At 34.2% G+C, this 15705-nt stretch overlaps 1 protein-coding gene across 1 annotated transcript in view; it reads right to left on the minus strand.

Moving 5' to 3' along the window:
• Positions 1–15705, minus strand: part of rims1a (regulating synaptic membrane exocytosis 1a) — a 289297-nt gene that overhangs the window by 147754 nt on the left and 125838 nt on the right. The window contains exon 7 of the mRNA XM_030155700.1: positions 2479–2519. Within this exon, the coding sequence (XP_030011560.1) occupies positions 2479–2519 (41 nt within the window). The remainder of the gene's footprint in view (positions 1–2478; positions 2520–15705) is intronic.

The raw sequence follows: 15705 nt of genomic DNA on the forward strand, positions 1-15705 counted from the left end.
CACTGCAATAATTATCCAATGCAAAGCTTATAGATAAATTCAGGTGGTGACTTTCCTTTTGTCTGGGCAGTGTAGATATATATGTGTGTACTGGAAAAACTGGAAAAACAGTGTGTAAATACAGTCGTGGAAAAAATTATTAGACCATCAAAAGTCATCAAAAACAATGGTTATGCAAGGAACTGGCTCAAAACTGATGCACCCCGTGGGGATCAGTGGCTATAATAGAGAAAATCTACTTTATGGAAAGATTGACTTATTACCTACGGCTCAAGGAACATATCTTCATAAACCAGTGGAGAAAACGGCTGGACTATAAACAAAACAACGCATAATCACTACTGTGTGTCATTTAAATATTTTGTGGTCAACCAGTGACCCCTAGTTTCTGTGTTGTATTGTCTGTTGATAATAATAATAATAATAATAATAATAATAATAATAAAAGAATAATTTGTTCTTATATGAGAAAATATTATCCTGTGTTGGAGAATGGGAAGAATACAGTAAAACAGATGAATACTGCGATGAATTACTGTTTTTATAAAATGTTACAGTGAAGTTGACCTTTGACCGCATCACTTTATCCTATAATGTACAGTTGCAGAAAAAATTATTAGACCTTTAAAAGTCATCAAAAACAATGGTTATGCAATCAAGTACTAACTCCTGTGTGTATCATGTGACTAAAACAGACAGAAAAGAAAACATAGAATGCCTAAAAGCACTGTTTTTGTCAGTACAATGCCATAGATATTGATGTAAGAACTGAAGTGATTTTGGTTATTATCTAGAAAACATGGAAAATGGATAGATATCAGCTCTGAAATTAAACTCGCATGAACTATTTTTGTTGTTATCATTATATTTTTCCAAACAAATGTACCTTTAGTTGTACCAGGCATTAAAATGAACAAGAAATTGAAGAAAACAAGGGTGGTCTAATAATTTTTTCCACAACTTTATATACTATACTATACAGTATAATACTATACCATACTATACTATACTATACTATACTATACTATACTGTACTGTACTGTACAATACAATACTGTACTATACTACCCTATACAATATTATACTATACTACACTACACTATACAATACAATACTATACTATACGATACTATGCTATAATATACTATACTATACCATACTACACTACACTATACTATACTACACTACACTATGCTTTACTATACTATACTACACTATACTATATAAAACTATACTATACTATACAACACTACATTATACAATACAATACTGTACTATATTACTCTATACAATATTATACTATACTACACTACACTATACAATACAATACTATAATATACAATACTATACGATACTATACTATAATATACTATACTATACTATACTACACTATACTATACTACACTACACTATGCTTTACTATACTATACTACACTATACTATATAAAACTATACTATACTATACAACACTACATTATACAATACAATACTGCACTATATTACACTATACAATATTATACTATACTATACGATGTGATACTATAATATACTATACTATACTATAGTACACTACACTATACTTTACTATACTATATAATACTATACTATACTACATTATACAATACAATACTGTACTGTACTACACTATACAATATTATACTGTACTACACTACACTATACAATACAATACTGTACTACACTATACGATACTATATAATACTATACTATACTACATTATACAATACAATATTGTACTGTACTACACTATACAACATTATACTGTACTACACTACACTATACAATACTATACTATACTACACTACATTATACAATACAATACTGTACTACACTGCACTATACAATACAATACTATACTATACGATATTATACAATACTATACTGTACTGTACTGTACTATACTATACTATACTATACTATACTATACTATACTATACTATACTATACTATATATCCAGACTTTGCATATACATTCAGCTTTGGAAATAGTTATTACACCACCACGTTGAACTGAAACGTTCTGTCTGTCTCATCATACTGTGCTTTCCTCTGGAGGTTTTAATGGCCTAATGCTTCCTTTTAGCAATAACTTTCTCCTCTTTATGAAGCATCACAATGGTTTCTTTCCCTCATTAAGTCATTCTCTTCTATTGGTTGAGTTATAAATTACATTTGATTGTCTTAACCGTATCTAAGTATGAAGCTGACATACAAAATAACAGCACTTGAAAACTGTTTCCGATGCTCTTGTGTAAAATTAGTGAGTTTTACCAATTCAATATTATGTGTTTTTACATATTGTTGAGTCATAATTATTAATTTCAAACAGAATATCATTACCGAAGGGCTGTTGTATTAAATAGCTGTAAAAATTCTAATTTTTGAAAGCTGTAAAAGCAGGTTTTCTCGACTTTATCCCTTGACTGCAAAGAAAAAAAGGACTTAAAATCAGTGACTTACATGCCATACAGTGGGGTCATGTGGGTAGCACTCCCAGTCACCTGCAAGACAAAAGACACACACTCAGATACTGTGGATATAGCGCAGGGGTGTCAAACTCATTTTAGTTCAGGGGCCACATTCAGCTAAATTTGATCTGAAATGGGCTGGACCAGTAAAATAATAACATAATAATATATGAATAATGTCAACTCCAAACTTTTCTCTATTTTTTAGAGCAAAAAAAGTCAATTTACATTATGAACATCTACATCTACAAACTATCCTTTCAAAAGATGTGAGTAACATGAAGAAACTGAAAAAATAAGTGTAATTTTAACAATATTCTGCCTCAGTTTGTCATTTACACATGTACATTAAAACTTACAGATCACAGTATATCTACAAACACACAAAACATTGAGTAACAGGCAGAATGTTGTTAAAATTGTACTTGCTTCTCTTAAGACATTTCGGGTTATTCACATTTTTTGCAAAATTATACTTTTAGTGTAAATACATGAAAATATTTACATTTACAAAGAGAAACATTTGGAATTGTCATTATTTATATGTTATTATGATAGTATTTTACTGAATCCTGCCCACTTGAGATTGAATTGGTCTGAATGTGGAACCTGAACTAAAAGGATTGTTAATATCTTAGTGTAATTTTTGCATTTCACAAATTCATCCCCAGGGCCAGACTGGACTCTTTGGCGGGCCGGATTTGGTCCCCGGGCCGCATGTTTGACACCTGTGATATAGCAGCTTGGACTATGACCTCCTCCATATCATACACACAGCCAGACACAGGGTTATACCAGCTGTATATACACAGCACATACCAGCCTGAGCCCTCTCATACACAGCTCGGCCAAATTTGGGGGCATTTGTTTACAGTGGAGAAGGTGCTGAATATTCAAGCCTGGGACGGAATTAGAAACGTAACACGGCAGCAGCAGGACTCAGCCTCGACAGTGATGGCACCAACGGACAGCTAAGCCTTTGAAAGCACTTTAAATCCCACACAGATATTTGACAGATTAGATGTTGTTAGTTAGCAGTAATTCACTAATGTACGGCAACGTGACACTATGAGGCCATGTTGACGATCACTGAAGGAGCATTGTATCCAAGTATATGACCAAATAAAAGAACAATTATGAAAACATGGTTTAGTTTGGAGCTGCATCAGTATTAACAAAAAAGTCATGTTGTGATTATTGTGGTCAATATTGCGATTTGAGATTGAGAAAAATGTAAAAATCATCTAATTTTTTTTTTACAAATTAAAACTATACCTTACACAATGACATTATTTTTAATATCAATCAAAAATAATACATTTAGTGACTAATTGGACTTTTTTAGGATCTGCAGGAACTCAAATTCCCTTGTTGTGATCCAAAAGTTTATACACATGAAATTTACCACTGCACTGTAAAAAATGACTGTAGAATTAACACCAAAAAGTTGTAAAATTGCAACATAAAAAAACTGTAAGTGACAATACGATGCGAAGTTGTTTATTTGAGAAGATTTTTGTGTTAATGATGGAATCAAATATAGCTGTAGTTCTTACAGGAAGAGTATGTGAACAAAACCAGATTTGTATGTGGAAATGATGTATTTCTATTGTTTTTAGAAAATAAAACTGTAAATTGAAAAACAATGTGGTGCCGTTTAAATTGCAAGACCATAATGTTGGAATAACGGCATATTTGCTTCTTTTTTTTTTTTTTTTTTTTTTTAATAAAAAAGTTATTTAAAAAAAGTAAACATTTAACAATGTAACATTTTAAATTTGTAAATTAATGGGTTGGTAGAGTTGGTAGAGCAGCTTGTCCCATAACCAAAGGGTTGGTGGTTCGAATCCTGGCTCTGACTGTCCATGTGTCAAAGTGTCCATGGACGACACTGAACCCTAAATTGCTCACAGTTGAACCTGGTGGATTTGGAAAGTGCTTTGGACACCATGAAGGTGTAGAAAATGTGCTAAATAAGTGCAGTCCATTTACCATTTAAATCCAGTGTTAAATCGACATGTTTAAAAAGTTAAATCGACATGTTTAAAATGTTAAATCTACATGCTACTCCACAAATCTGTTTATAGTTGGATGTGTTTTTTACAGTATTGTTCTGGAAACCTCAGCTGCCAGTCTTGTTTCTGTAAAAACAACAGGATTTTTTTTTAGTGTGGTTTGATTTCTTTTCAAAAAGACAAAGTCAAAATGAACTAAAATGCATCGATACAAAAATTCATTCATAAAAGTAAAACATCTTTATCATCATACATAACCACTATTTAGAAATAAACACTGCAGATAGCAAAAAAAGGAGACTACACTCACCGGCCACTTTATTAGGTACACTTTGCCTGTACTGGGTGTACCTAATAAAGTGGCTCTTCTGCATACCTCTGTGGTAAACAGTGGTTATTTTAGTGACCGCTGAAAAATTGTGTAATCTTTAGAGTAGGTATATTAAGGGGGTGACTGAAGATGATTTTTCTCGATGATTAATTTCTTAGTTATTTTTGTTTCTAAAACATCAAAAAAGGATGACAAATGTGTTACAGAAACTCAAAATAATGCCTTCTAATGTCTTGATTGGCCACAAACCAAAAACAGCCACATTTAAGAAGCTGTAATCAGAGAAGTTATACATTTTTCTTCACAAATGACTTTAAAAGGTTGTCAATTTATTAGATTTATTTGGTAGTTCATGGCAGTAGATTTGTTTTAATCTTTTTAAAGTCATTGATTTCAATCATTTAGAACTTTGCACCTGATTTAGCTTGATTTTGGAATAAAGTATAGTGATAATAAATTAATAAAGTATAATACTAAAAAAAAGAGTTAGTGTGGAAAAAATGCCAATTAAGTGGTTTTCATGCATTGCATTGATTTATTGCAGGCTACATCATTTATGTAAATTGCACTGATCAACAAGATATTTTCTTTTAGACTCTAGTGTTTTATTACCTGTACTGTATTTTTACAGTTCTGTTTTGTTTTGTAATGAAGCAGCCTCCTGTGGACGGGCAGGGTAAATGAGCATTTTGTTACAAGTACATAATGTAGTGCATCTGGTCCATGTGAAATAAATCTAATCTAATCTAATCTAATCCAATGTTTTACGATTATCTAAACTAATCTAATCTAATGTTTTACTATTATCTAATCTAATGTTTCACTATTATCTAATCTAATCTAATCTAATCTAATGTTTACTATTATCTAATCTAATGTTTTAGTATTATCTAATCTAATGTAATTTAATGTAATCTAATGTTTTACTATTATCTAATCTAATTTAATGTTTTGCTATTATCTAATCTAATCGACTGTAATATAATCCAATTTTTTACTACGATGTAATCTTATGTAATTTAATGTAATCTAATCTAATGTTTTACTATTATCTAATCTAATCTAATCTAACCTAATGTTTTATTATAATGTAATCTAATGTAATTTAATGTAATACAATCTAATGTTTTCGTATTATCTAATCTAATCTAATCTAATCTAATGTTTTGCTATTATCTAATCGAATTGAATCTAATCTAATGTTTTACTATTATCTAATCTAATTTACTGTAATATAATCCAATTTTTTACTACGATGTAATCTTATGTAATTTAATGTAATCTAATCTAATGTTTTACTATTATCTAATCTAATCTAGTCTAATCTAATCTAATCTAATGTTTTATTATAATGTAATCTAATGTAATTTAATGTAATCCAATCTAATGTTTTACTCTAATCTAATCTAATCTAATTTAATCTAATCTAATGTTTTACTAAATAAGGTATTGAAATGTCGCTAACATTACAAACTCTTCGTAAGTGGACAACACAAATACAGTGTCATCCAGTTTTCGGACCCATTCATTTATTTTCGACAATAATTAAAGCCAGTCTATTCAGTGTGTAGTTCCCGTCTGCTGCTGCTCTCTACCACTCCATCCTCCTGTGTACTCTCGGGCCGGGGGGCGGTGCTGAAATGTGCGCAGGACCTCGACGACACTGTTATGACACAGAGTAAAACAGAGCCAAGCGTTCCTAGGAGCCAGGAGGCTATGAGGTTAATGAGCTGTGACAACTTATAGTGACATTATGTAATCTTAAAGCAAACGCTCTGACGATAGACAAGCCAGTTCTCAGTTTCAGAAGTCGAGCGTGAGCGTAAATTTGTGCGGTGGGTGGGCCACATGGCTGAGTGTATGCTCTCACGTTTGAAGACTGGAAAAAAAAAAAAAAGGAAAATTAATGTCACACTGTTAGAGGATATTTATATATACTGATAGGTTTTAACCCTTTATCGGGCAAGTGACTATTTTTGGTCATTTCCACATACATTACAAGACAGTGACAGGAACAGTTCCAGTGAGGACAGTGAGGGAACAATCTCAGGTCCAATGTGGTCTACAGGGTCTGTAAGGTCCACCTCTGCATGAACAGTGAGTGTACCTGCTTTGTTAGGTACCATGAAGTAATGGTACTAATGTGAGGAATGATGGTCAGAGGGAGAATGTGGATGTGGACAGGGGTCTGGATCAGCACTGATGATGCAAAGTTCTAGAAGTGATGTTCTAATGTTCGAAAATACATGTGCTTTTCAACTTACATGTGTTTTTCTTCTATTTTTTAAATTTACTTCCTGGTTGTTTTTTTGATTTGTTTTTGGGTTTTTTTGCCACTTACGGGTAAGGAACCAAATATTGTAACTTCACTGATAGGGATGCTCCGATCCGATACCAGTATCGGGCATCGGCTCCCGTACTCAGTGTGTGTACTCGTACTCATACTCGTAAAAGTAATCCAATACAACTGCACTGATACCACTTACGGCCGTGTGATATTCACAGTTCAGTGCAGCAGGTACGCGGCGGTGGAATAATGTGTGTGGAGTGTGAAGAGTGTGGAGATTTTTCGAAATAAATGACGGTGATAAAAGTAACGCTGACTGCAAGTAACGTTAAAGACACAGACAGATACGGACGGAGTGTTCTGTCCGTCCTCTGCGTACATTCCATCTGTTTTCCAGGTGCTGGCAGATGTGTACCCAGACGGAGAATACCACCAGGAACCATGGAGGAAGAGGATCTGTTCAAAGAGCGACTGTGTGAGTTAAAGAAAAACTACTGATATATTTATGACAACTACCCAGGGCTGGGCCGGTTTCCATCCTACTTATTATACTATGGAGGTACGGAGCAGTGCAGACCGCCACCAGCTGAAGTGAAAACAAAACTTATCACTCATTTCTCTTTTCTCTACCTGCTGAAGCTAAGCTTTTAAACCTTACCAGCGAAAACGCTGCAATATTAGTATCACATTAGTGTTGCCTCTGTCGTCTCCATGTTTGTTACCTCCGCCAAGGAGGTTCTGTTTTTGTCGGCGTTGGTTTGTCTGTCTGTTTGTCTGTGTGCAAGATAAGTCAAACAGTTATGGACAGATTTGGATGAAAATTTCAGGAAATGTTGATACTGGCACAAGGAACAAATGAATACATTTTGGTGGTGATCGGGGGTGGGGGGGGGGCACTGATCTGCCTTGGCGGAGGTCTGCACTCTACGAGTGCTTTTCTAGAAAAGACAGCGCAGACCTCCGCCAAGGCAGATCAGTGGCCCCACCTCCAATCACCACCAAAATTTAATCATTTGTTCCTTGTGCCAGTATCAATATTTCCTCAAATTTTCATCCAAATCCGGGGCACTGATCTGCCTTGGCGGAGGTCTGTGCTCTCCAAGTGCTTCTAGTTATTACTGATTTTCTTCTTCTTCATAAAACTTTACTCTTCTTCGTGGTATTTGTCCAGTATGGTTCATTCAGAGCGGCGCCCCCTGGTGGATTAATTGAGAAACGCTCATTCCAACACATTAAATGTCAGTAGCAGCACTTTGTTCCAGTCAGACTAATGACAACGACAATAAAGCACATTTACAAAAGGAACTAAGAACTGGAATGGGATTATTTAGTACTCGTATTGGTACTCAGTATCGGCAAGTACTCAAATGTAAGTACTCATACTCATACTCGGTCTGGAAAAAAGTGTTATCGGTGCATCCCTATTCACTGACCTTGATTTTCTACATAACAATACAAAATTTGGGAAAATTTCACAAAAGTAATAAAGTCTTGTTACGTCCTCCAATAACACACTAAGGTATTCAGTATTTAGTAAGGTCTTTAAAGAGTATTTCTTTGAGTGCCCTATAAAAGGTTAATAGACACAGCTATATATAACTCTAATACATTCATCAAAATGAAATAAGAACCCAAGTGACCTGAGACAAATGGAAAAACTCCACTTTCCCTAGTCATGTTAATTCAGGGGAGTGTTTGAAAAGATGTTAATGAAGCTCCAGACTTTAATCCAGGAGTACATTTACACTACACTGTTTTTGACACATTTTTTTCACATTTTCTTCCAGAGATAGAGTACTGTGTGTCCCTGTGTAGGAGGACGGTTGTACAAATCATAACCAAATCTTTTGTACGTGTGTGACTGGCTGCACATTTGAGTGTGAGTGTGTTTTCCCTGCGCTGATCTTACAATGATTTACATGCCTGAATGAGTCCTGGCTGCCAGAAACCACATCTCGGAGCTGACCTGGTCTCAGTCTCGAGCTAAAAAAGGAAGCGGTGTCTTGCTGCCACGCCGGTGTGTTTAAAAGCTGGGCCTGACAGAGCACTCACATCCTAAACCTCTGCTTGATCGATCACAGCGCCTGGTCTGGATCCAGACTGGTCCTACATGCAGCAGGTTTTTGGCAACGTGTGGCTTTAATACAGCGTGATAATGACTACAGGCAGATAACGAGTGGGTTAAATATTCTGACTGTTAGCAGGTAGAAACTGTAAAATAAATTAAAATAAACACTTTGTGGTAGTAAATCAGTGAACAGATAAACAACTTTTACGAGTCCTATTTTTAGAAGCCAAAAAGCTTCATTTGGGCATGACAGCAACATTAAAGCATGTTATAAGTCAAACTTCACGTCTGTAAAAGCTAATGCACCTGTAATAATAATAATAATAATAGTATTGTCTTCATAGTAAAAATAACAGCAAAAGGGGAAGGCAACATAAGTGGTCTTTTTTCAGTCATTAATAAAATATGTATCAGAAGTTTGAGTGTCACTGCAAATTTGTTTTATAAATTGATTCTGGAAATTATGCACTAAAATAATCTGGTATGAAAATTTGGAAATTTGTTACGATGTGCATTGTGGGAGAAGCGAAGTTCCACGCAGCTGCAGTAGCAAGAGGCAACAAGTGTTCAGAGAACACAAACCTCCGCCAAGCACCCCGAATGGTGTGCATGTGTGGATCGACTATTTCTTTTTAAATTAAACAGTTTCAAGGTTGTTCCATACAGCAGAAAAAGTTGAAGCTTGGTACCAGTCATGTGTATATCAAATTATATTAAATTCCAGTCAATATTTGTTGAGTTATAATGAAAAATGTGTCATGAATGGGATTTTCAATGTTAAATTGAAATGTCTACAGAGTCCACATTCCACTGTGGATGTGGACAATTTTGAACCAGATACAAGATATTGTTCTAAGCTACAGGTGTGTCAAATTGGAGGCTAATTGGAGTCATTTTGAATTTTTAAAGCATTTTCGAAAATTGCTCAATGATGAGAGATAGGAAAATTGTAGATTTTGTGACCTTGCTGTGTCCTTGAACTTTGGCCTACTTGGCCCAGAATTTAATGGCTTTGTCCCTGGGCCTAGGCCTATCTATGGGTACAATTTGGTCAAGATGGTTGTAATAGTTTTCCCGTAAAGTTGCTAACAAACAAACAAACACACAAACAAACAAACACACACAGCAAAGATCCCAATACCTCCTGGTGGAGGTAATGAAGCCGTTTCCATGTTTGTTGCTGCTGCGGCCGTAATACAGCTGTGTGGTGCTCCACTTCCCACAATGCATGTCACGACAAATTTCCAAAAATGCCCGAGTGACCTAACGGCTCTGTTTGTAAATAAATGGATTGTTTATAGTGGAGTACACTTCGGAATTGTTCACCGTGAGGGAAGAGATTCAGTTATCACAGAAAGACTTACGGATTTGTGATACTTAGACTATGACTTGGGTTTTACAGATTTGATGAAAAATTGGTGACGAAAGTCATATGCAGCTTTAATTTGAGCTTTTATAAACATCCACATTATCAGCAAATTAAATTCAGGAAAATACCTGATTTTTATTTAAAAAAAAAACAAAAACACAAAACACAGGTTATACAGATATAATAAATGGTGATGAATCACTTCTTAAAAAAAAGTTAAATAGAGAGAAAACTTTCATTTGGGGAGCGACATAAAAGTCGCACTAAGTCTTTACGGCAGGGGTGTCAAACTCATTTTAGTTCAGGGGCCACATTCAGCCCAATTTGATCTCAAGTGGGTTGGACCAGTAAAATAATAACAGTGAAAAAAGGAAAATTCTATTATGATCAGGTTCACATCTACAAAGTTACCTTAAAAATCTGAATAACACGAACAACTTGAATTGTCTTAAGAAAAACAAGTGCAATTTTAGCAATATTATGCCTCGGTTTATCAGTTTATCATTTACACATGTGCACTACAATCGCGCAAAACATTTAGTAACAGGCAGAATATTGGTAAAATTGCACCTACTTTTCTTAAGACATTTCCATTTGTTCATATTTGTTCAGGTTATTTACATTTTATTGTTACAGGATAGTTTGGAAATGTAAATATTTTCATAATTTAATGTTATTTTTTGCACTAAAACAAAGGGAAAAAAATGTAAGTTGTTAATTCTAGATTTTTTTTGGCTGAATTCAAGATTTTTTTTGGCTGAATTCAAGATTTTTTTACCTAAAGATTTTTTTTTTTACTTAATTGAAGATTTTTTTTTGGCTTAATTCAAGGGTTTTTTTTTTTTTTTTTTTTTACTTAATTGAAGATTTAAATTGGCTTAATTGAAGATTTTTTTTTTTGGCTTAATTCAAGGGTTGGTTTTTTTTTTTTGCTTAATTGAAGATTTTTTTTACTTAATTGAAGATTTTTTTTTGGCTTAATTCAAAACTTTTTTTTTTTAACTTAATTGAAGATTTTTTTTTTTTTTTGTGCTTAATTCAAGATTTTTTCCTTAATTCAAGCTAAATTTTTTTTTGCTTAATTCAATTTAAGACTGTAGAATTTTTGCACTTGGGAAAAACATTCCAGGGGCCAAACTGGACCATTTGGCAGGCCACATTTGGCCCCCGGCCCACATGTTTGACACCCCTGGGTTAAAGCATGAATCCTTACTGTCACCTGACTTTTTCAGTGCCTGTATTCTACTGTGCAACATTAGATACCATTAGCTCCTTGCAGAACACGGACATCTAAACAAACCTCACATAAGTACACGAGCCTGCAAAACTCTTCCATACTGAACCTTTAAGTGGTGGACTGAATGCTATTTGTTAAAGCCACTATTGCTATTAATAGTTACATACTGTTTATTAAAATTGTATACATCTGCAAAACCCTTCATTTTGTTAGCTAAATCCTGTAAATTTGCTACTGGTATCACAAACAGATAATGAAATACATTAATGAGGATATATAAAACTCTCTCTGAAACCATTTGTAGCTAAATGCATTCATCTAATCACCTGTAGATGCTGTGGTTTAATAAAGATCGTCGGTCACAGAGTCAGGAGCAAAAAGGGTGAAAATGCATGTCAGGGCTTTGTGAGTTATTTAGGGTGGATGTAGCCTACTTAAGTTACACAAGATAAACTTTTCTAGGTGGTTGTTTTCTGTGTTTTTTTTCTATTAGAGCAGCATAATTAATCAAGTCACAATTGCAATGTCAGCCTGGGTAAATATAGTGTGTGCTTGGAAAAGGCTGCAAGTTAAAGGTCCAGTGTGTGTATAGGATTCAGTGACATTAAGAAGAATACTGTGTAAAAAAAAAAAAAAAAAAGGAAAAGTTGATATTTCTTAACCCATAAAGACCCAATGTCACTTTTATGGCAGTTCCAAAATGTGTTTTTCTCTATATTTAACCTTTCTTAAATGATTTATCACAATTTATTCTACTTTTATCCTCTGTATTTTGTTGTTTTTCAGTAAAAATGAGGTATTCTCCTATATTTAACCTACTAATCATGTGGATGTTCAGAAAAGATCAGGTTGAAGATGAGGGTTATTATATTAAAAACAGAAAACTGAAGAAAAAGTGACTTTTTCAGCAAAGATGTCACTAATTGAACGTAAAAATAAGTATCTCCATCCACTGTCTTTTATCAAACTCCATGGGTTTTACTGATGAATCAATGCTGTAGAACAGGGGTAGTTCAGGGGCCACATGCAGCCTAATATGATCTAAAGTGGGCCGGACCAGTAAAATAATATAAATAATAGGATAAGAACTTTTGAGTGAAAAAAGTAAATTCTGTAATGAAAATGTTTACATCTACGAATTGTACTTGAACATAACATGAACAAATATGAACAACCTGAAAATTCTTTAGTAAAATAAGTGCAATGTTAACAATATTGCGCCTTAGTTTTTCATTTATACATGTGAATCACAACTTGGAGATCACAGTGGATCTACAAATACACAAAACATTAAATAACAGGACAAATATTATTAAAATTCCACATACTTCTCTTAAGACATTTCAGGTATTCACATTTTTTGTTCAAGGCTAGACTGTAAATGTAAGCATTTTTGTGTAATTTTACTTTTTTTTTTTACACTAAAACAAAGAGACACATTTACAGTTTTCATTATTTATAGATTATTATGATAGTATTTTACTGGTCTGATCCACTTTAGACTGAAATGACCTAAAATGATTTTAACATCCTTGATTGTTAATATCTTAAGTGTCATTTTTGCATTTTACAAATTCATCCCAGGGGCCAGATTGGACCCTTCGGCGGGCCGAATTTGGCCCCCGGGCCGCATGTTTGACACCTGTGCTCTAGAAGATGACAGTGTTTCTATGTTCACTACGGAGCCACTGAACATCCAAATGGGTCATATGTGATGACCATGAAAAGTTGACAAACTACATTTTATCTCAATTATTTGCACATATCGATAGGACGAGTGGATCAACAGGTATTAAACGTTTTACATCAGTAGATACGTTGGGTCGCTGCTGGATGTTTGGGTCTTTATGGGTTAAAATAGTTGTTTGAACTGCAAAAAAAGAAAAAAAATGATAAGTACTCTGCTTTTTCATCAATAACAAAGCAATTCATTCAAGAATATTAAGTTGAGATGGTAGATATGTTTTTCTTTTGTTATAATGAGAATGCTTGATGCTGTACATATTTAATTTAAAGTAAGCAGTGTATCAGGTGAAAAGGATAGACAAAAATAGGCTTTTGCTTCTAGTCTATTCTTTTTTTGGATTTTATGTTTATTATAATAATTATACTAAGTGCAATGATTAATGTAAAAAACAAAAACAAAAAAAAACAACAGTTCATTTAATTCATTCAAATCATAATATTGCCTATTTCATCAAACCACGCAGCACTGGTTTTAGGAACACGCAGAAAAATCTTTGCACGAATCGACATGAATTTTCAGTTCATTCACAGCAGTCATTATCACTGACACTAAAACTCTATTATCACGTACAGTACAAAGCAGCAGATTAATCTAGTTTCTAAAGAGCTACTAATTAAGAAAAAATAAGTCAAAAGTGTTAATTTTGTCAGTTTCAGCTCTGGTTGCCAGCTACTACTGCTTTAACAACTCCCGAAGACAAAAATAGCAGACTTTACCTCTAGCTGACCTATTTATTTATAGTTGTTTTGTTTTTTTTAAGCAGTAAGCTGTGCCTTGGAATGGTTAGTAAAGTGACAAAATCCAGCTTGAACACGACAAGGTTAGAGTGTAAACTGTAGCGTGTTCTCGGGCTCGGGGACATACTTGGCCACACAGGGTCAACGCCGGGATCAACTGGGGTCAAACTGGTCTATCAACCGACATACAAACACACACGCACCCACGTACACACAGTGCGGGATCGTCCCCCCCTCGGGGTCGAGCTGAAAAGTACACAACATGACGCACAGGGAAACATTCAGACACACTCGTTAACATGCGTGCTAGTTGGCTGTGGTTACTCGCTTTAACATTCAGACTCCCAGCTATGGCAATCCACACGAAAGTTATCTCATTAAGCAGTTTTCCACACAACAGATAACACAACAGTGCCATAATTAAATAGCCGTGACTTAGTTTGATATGTATGTTGTGCATGTGCATAGTATTGTAAAGAAATGCTAAAGGCAAGACAGGAAATACGCACTATATTCCCAATGCATCCAAACTTACCTGAATAAAGAGACGGTGAGAGATTTACAGAGTCTGAATGAGGAGGGCAGACTGAGACTAAACAGCTCTCAGCACTTCTTACATTCAGTGTTCAAGGGGGAGTGTTCATACACACAAATACACACACACGCACACACACACACACACTGCCTCATACCTTCAGTCAAGAGGTACAGGACACTTCTACAGTACTTCAGACTAATCATTCAACTCATTCATCCTTTAAGCGACTCAGTGTTTGTTACTACATCATGTCTGTGATTAAAGAAACAGTAAGTGTCCTTTAATTGTTATCTTCAAATTAATATTATTATTAGTACAAGGTAGGGATGTAACGATATGAAAATTTCATATCACGGTTATCATTATTATCGCGGTATTGTTGAAATTGTGCTCAAAACGTTCAAAAAGTACTAATACGCACACTGAAATAATTTAACCAAGTTGTATTTATATATATATATATATATATATATATATATATATATATATATATATATATATATATATATATATATATATATATATATACAGGGTGGGGAAGCAAAATTTACAATATTTTGAGGCAGGGATTGAAAGACAGTGTATGACCAATTAGTTTATTGAAAGTCATGAGAATTTATTTGCCACAAGAAAATGTACATAATAGAAAATGTTTTTATTCTATGTGTCCTCATTCTTTCTCAATAACTGCCTTCACACGCTTCCTGAAACTTGTGCAAGTGTTCCTCAAATATTCGGGTGACAACTTCTCCCATTCTTCTTTAATAGTATCTTCCAGACTTTCTCGTAATAGTTTTGCTCATAGTCATTCTCTTCTCTACATTATAAACAGTCTTTATGGACACTCCAACTATTTTTGAAATCTCCTTTGGTGTGACGAGTGCATTCAG

Source organism: Sphaeramia orbicularis, chromosome 15 (genome assembly GCF_902148855.1).
Source record: "Sphaeramia orbicularis chromosome 15, fSphaOr1.1, whole genome shotgun sequence".
NCBI lineage: Eukaryota > Metazoa > Chordata > Actinopteri > Kurtiformes > Apogonidae > Sphaeramia > Sphaeramia orbicularis.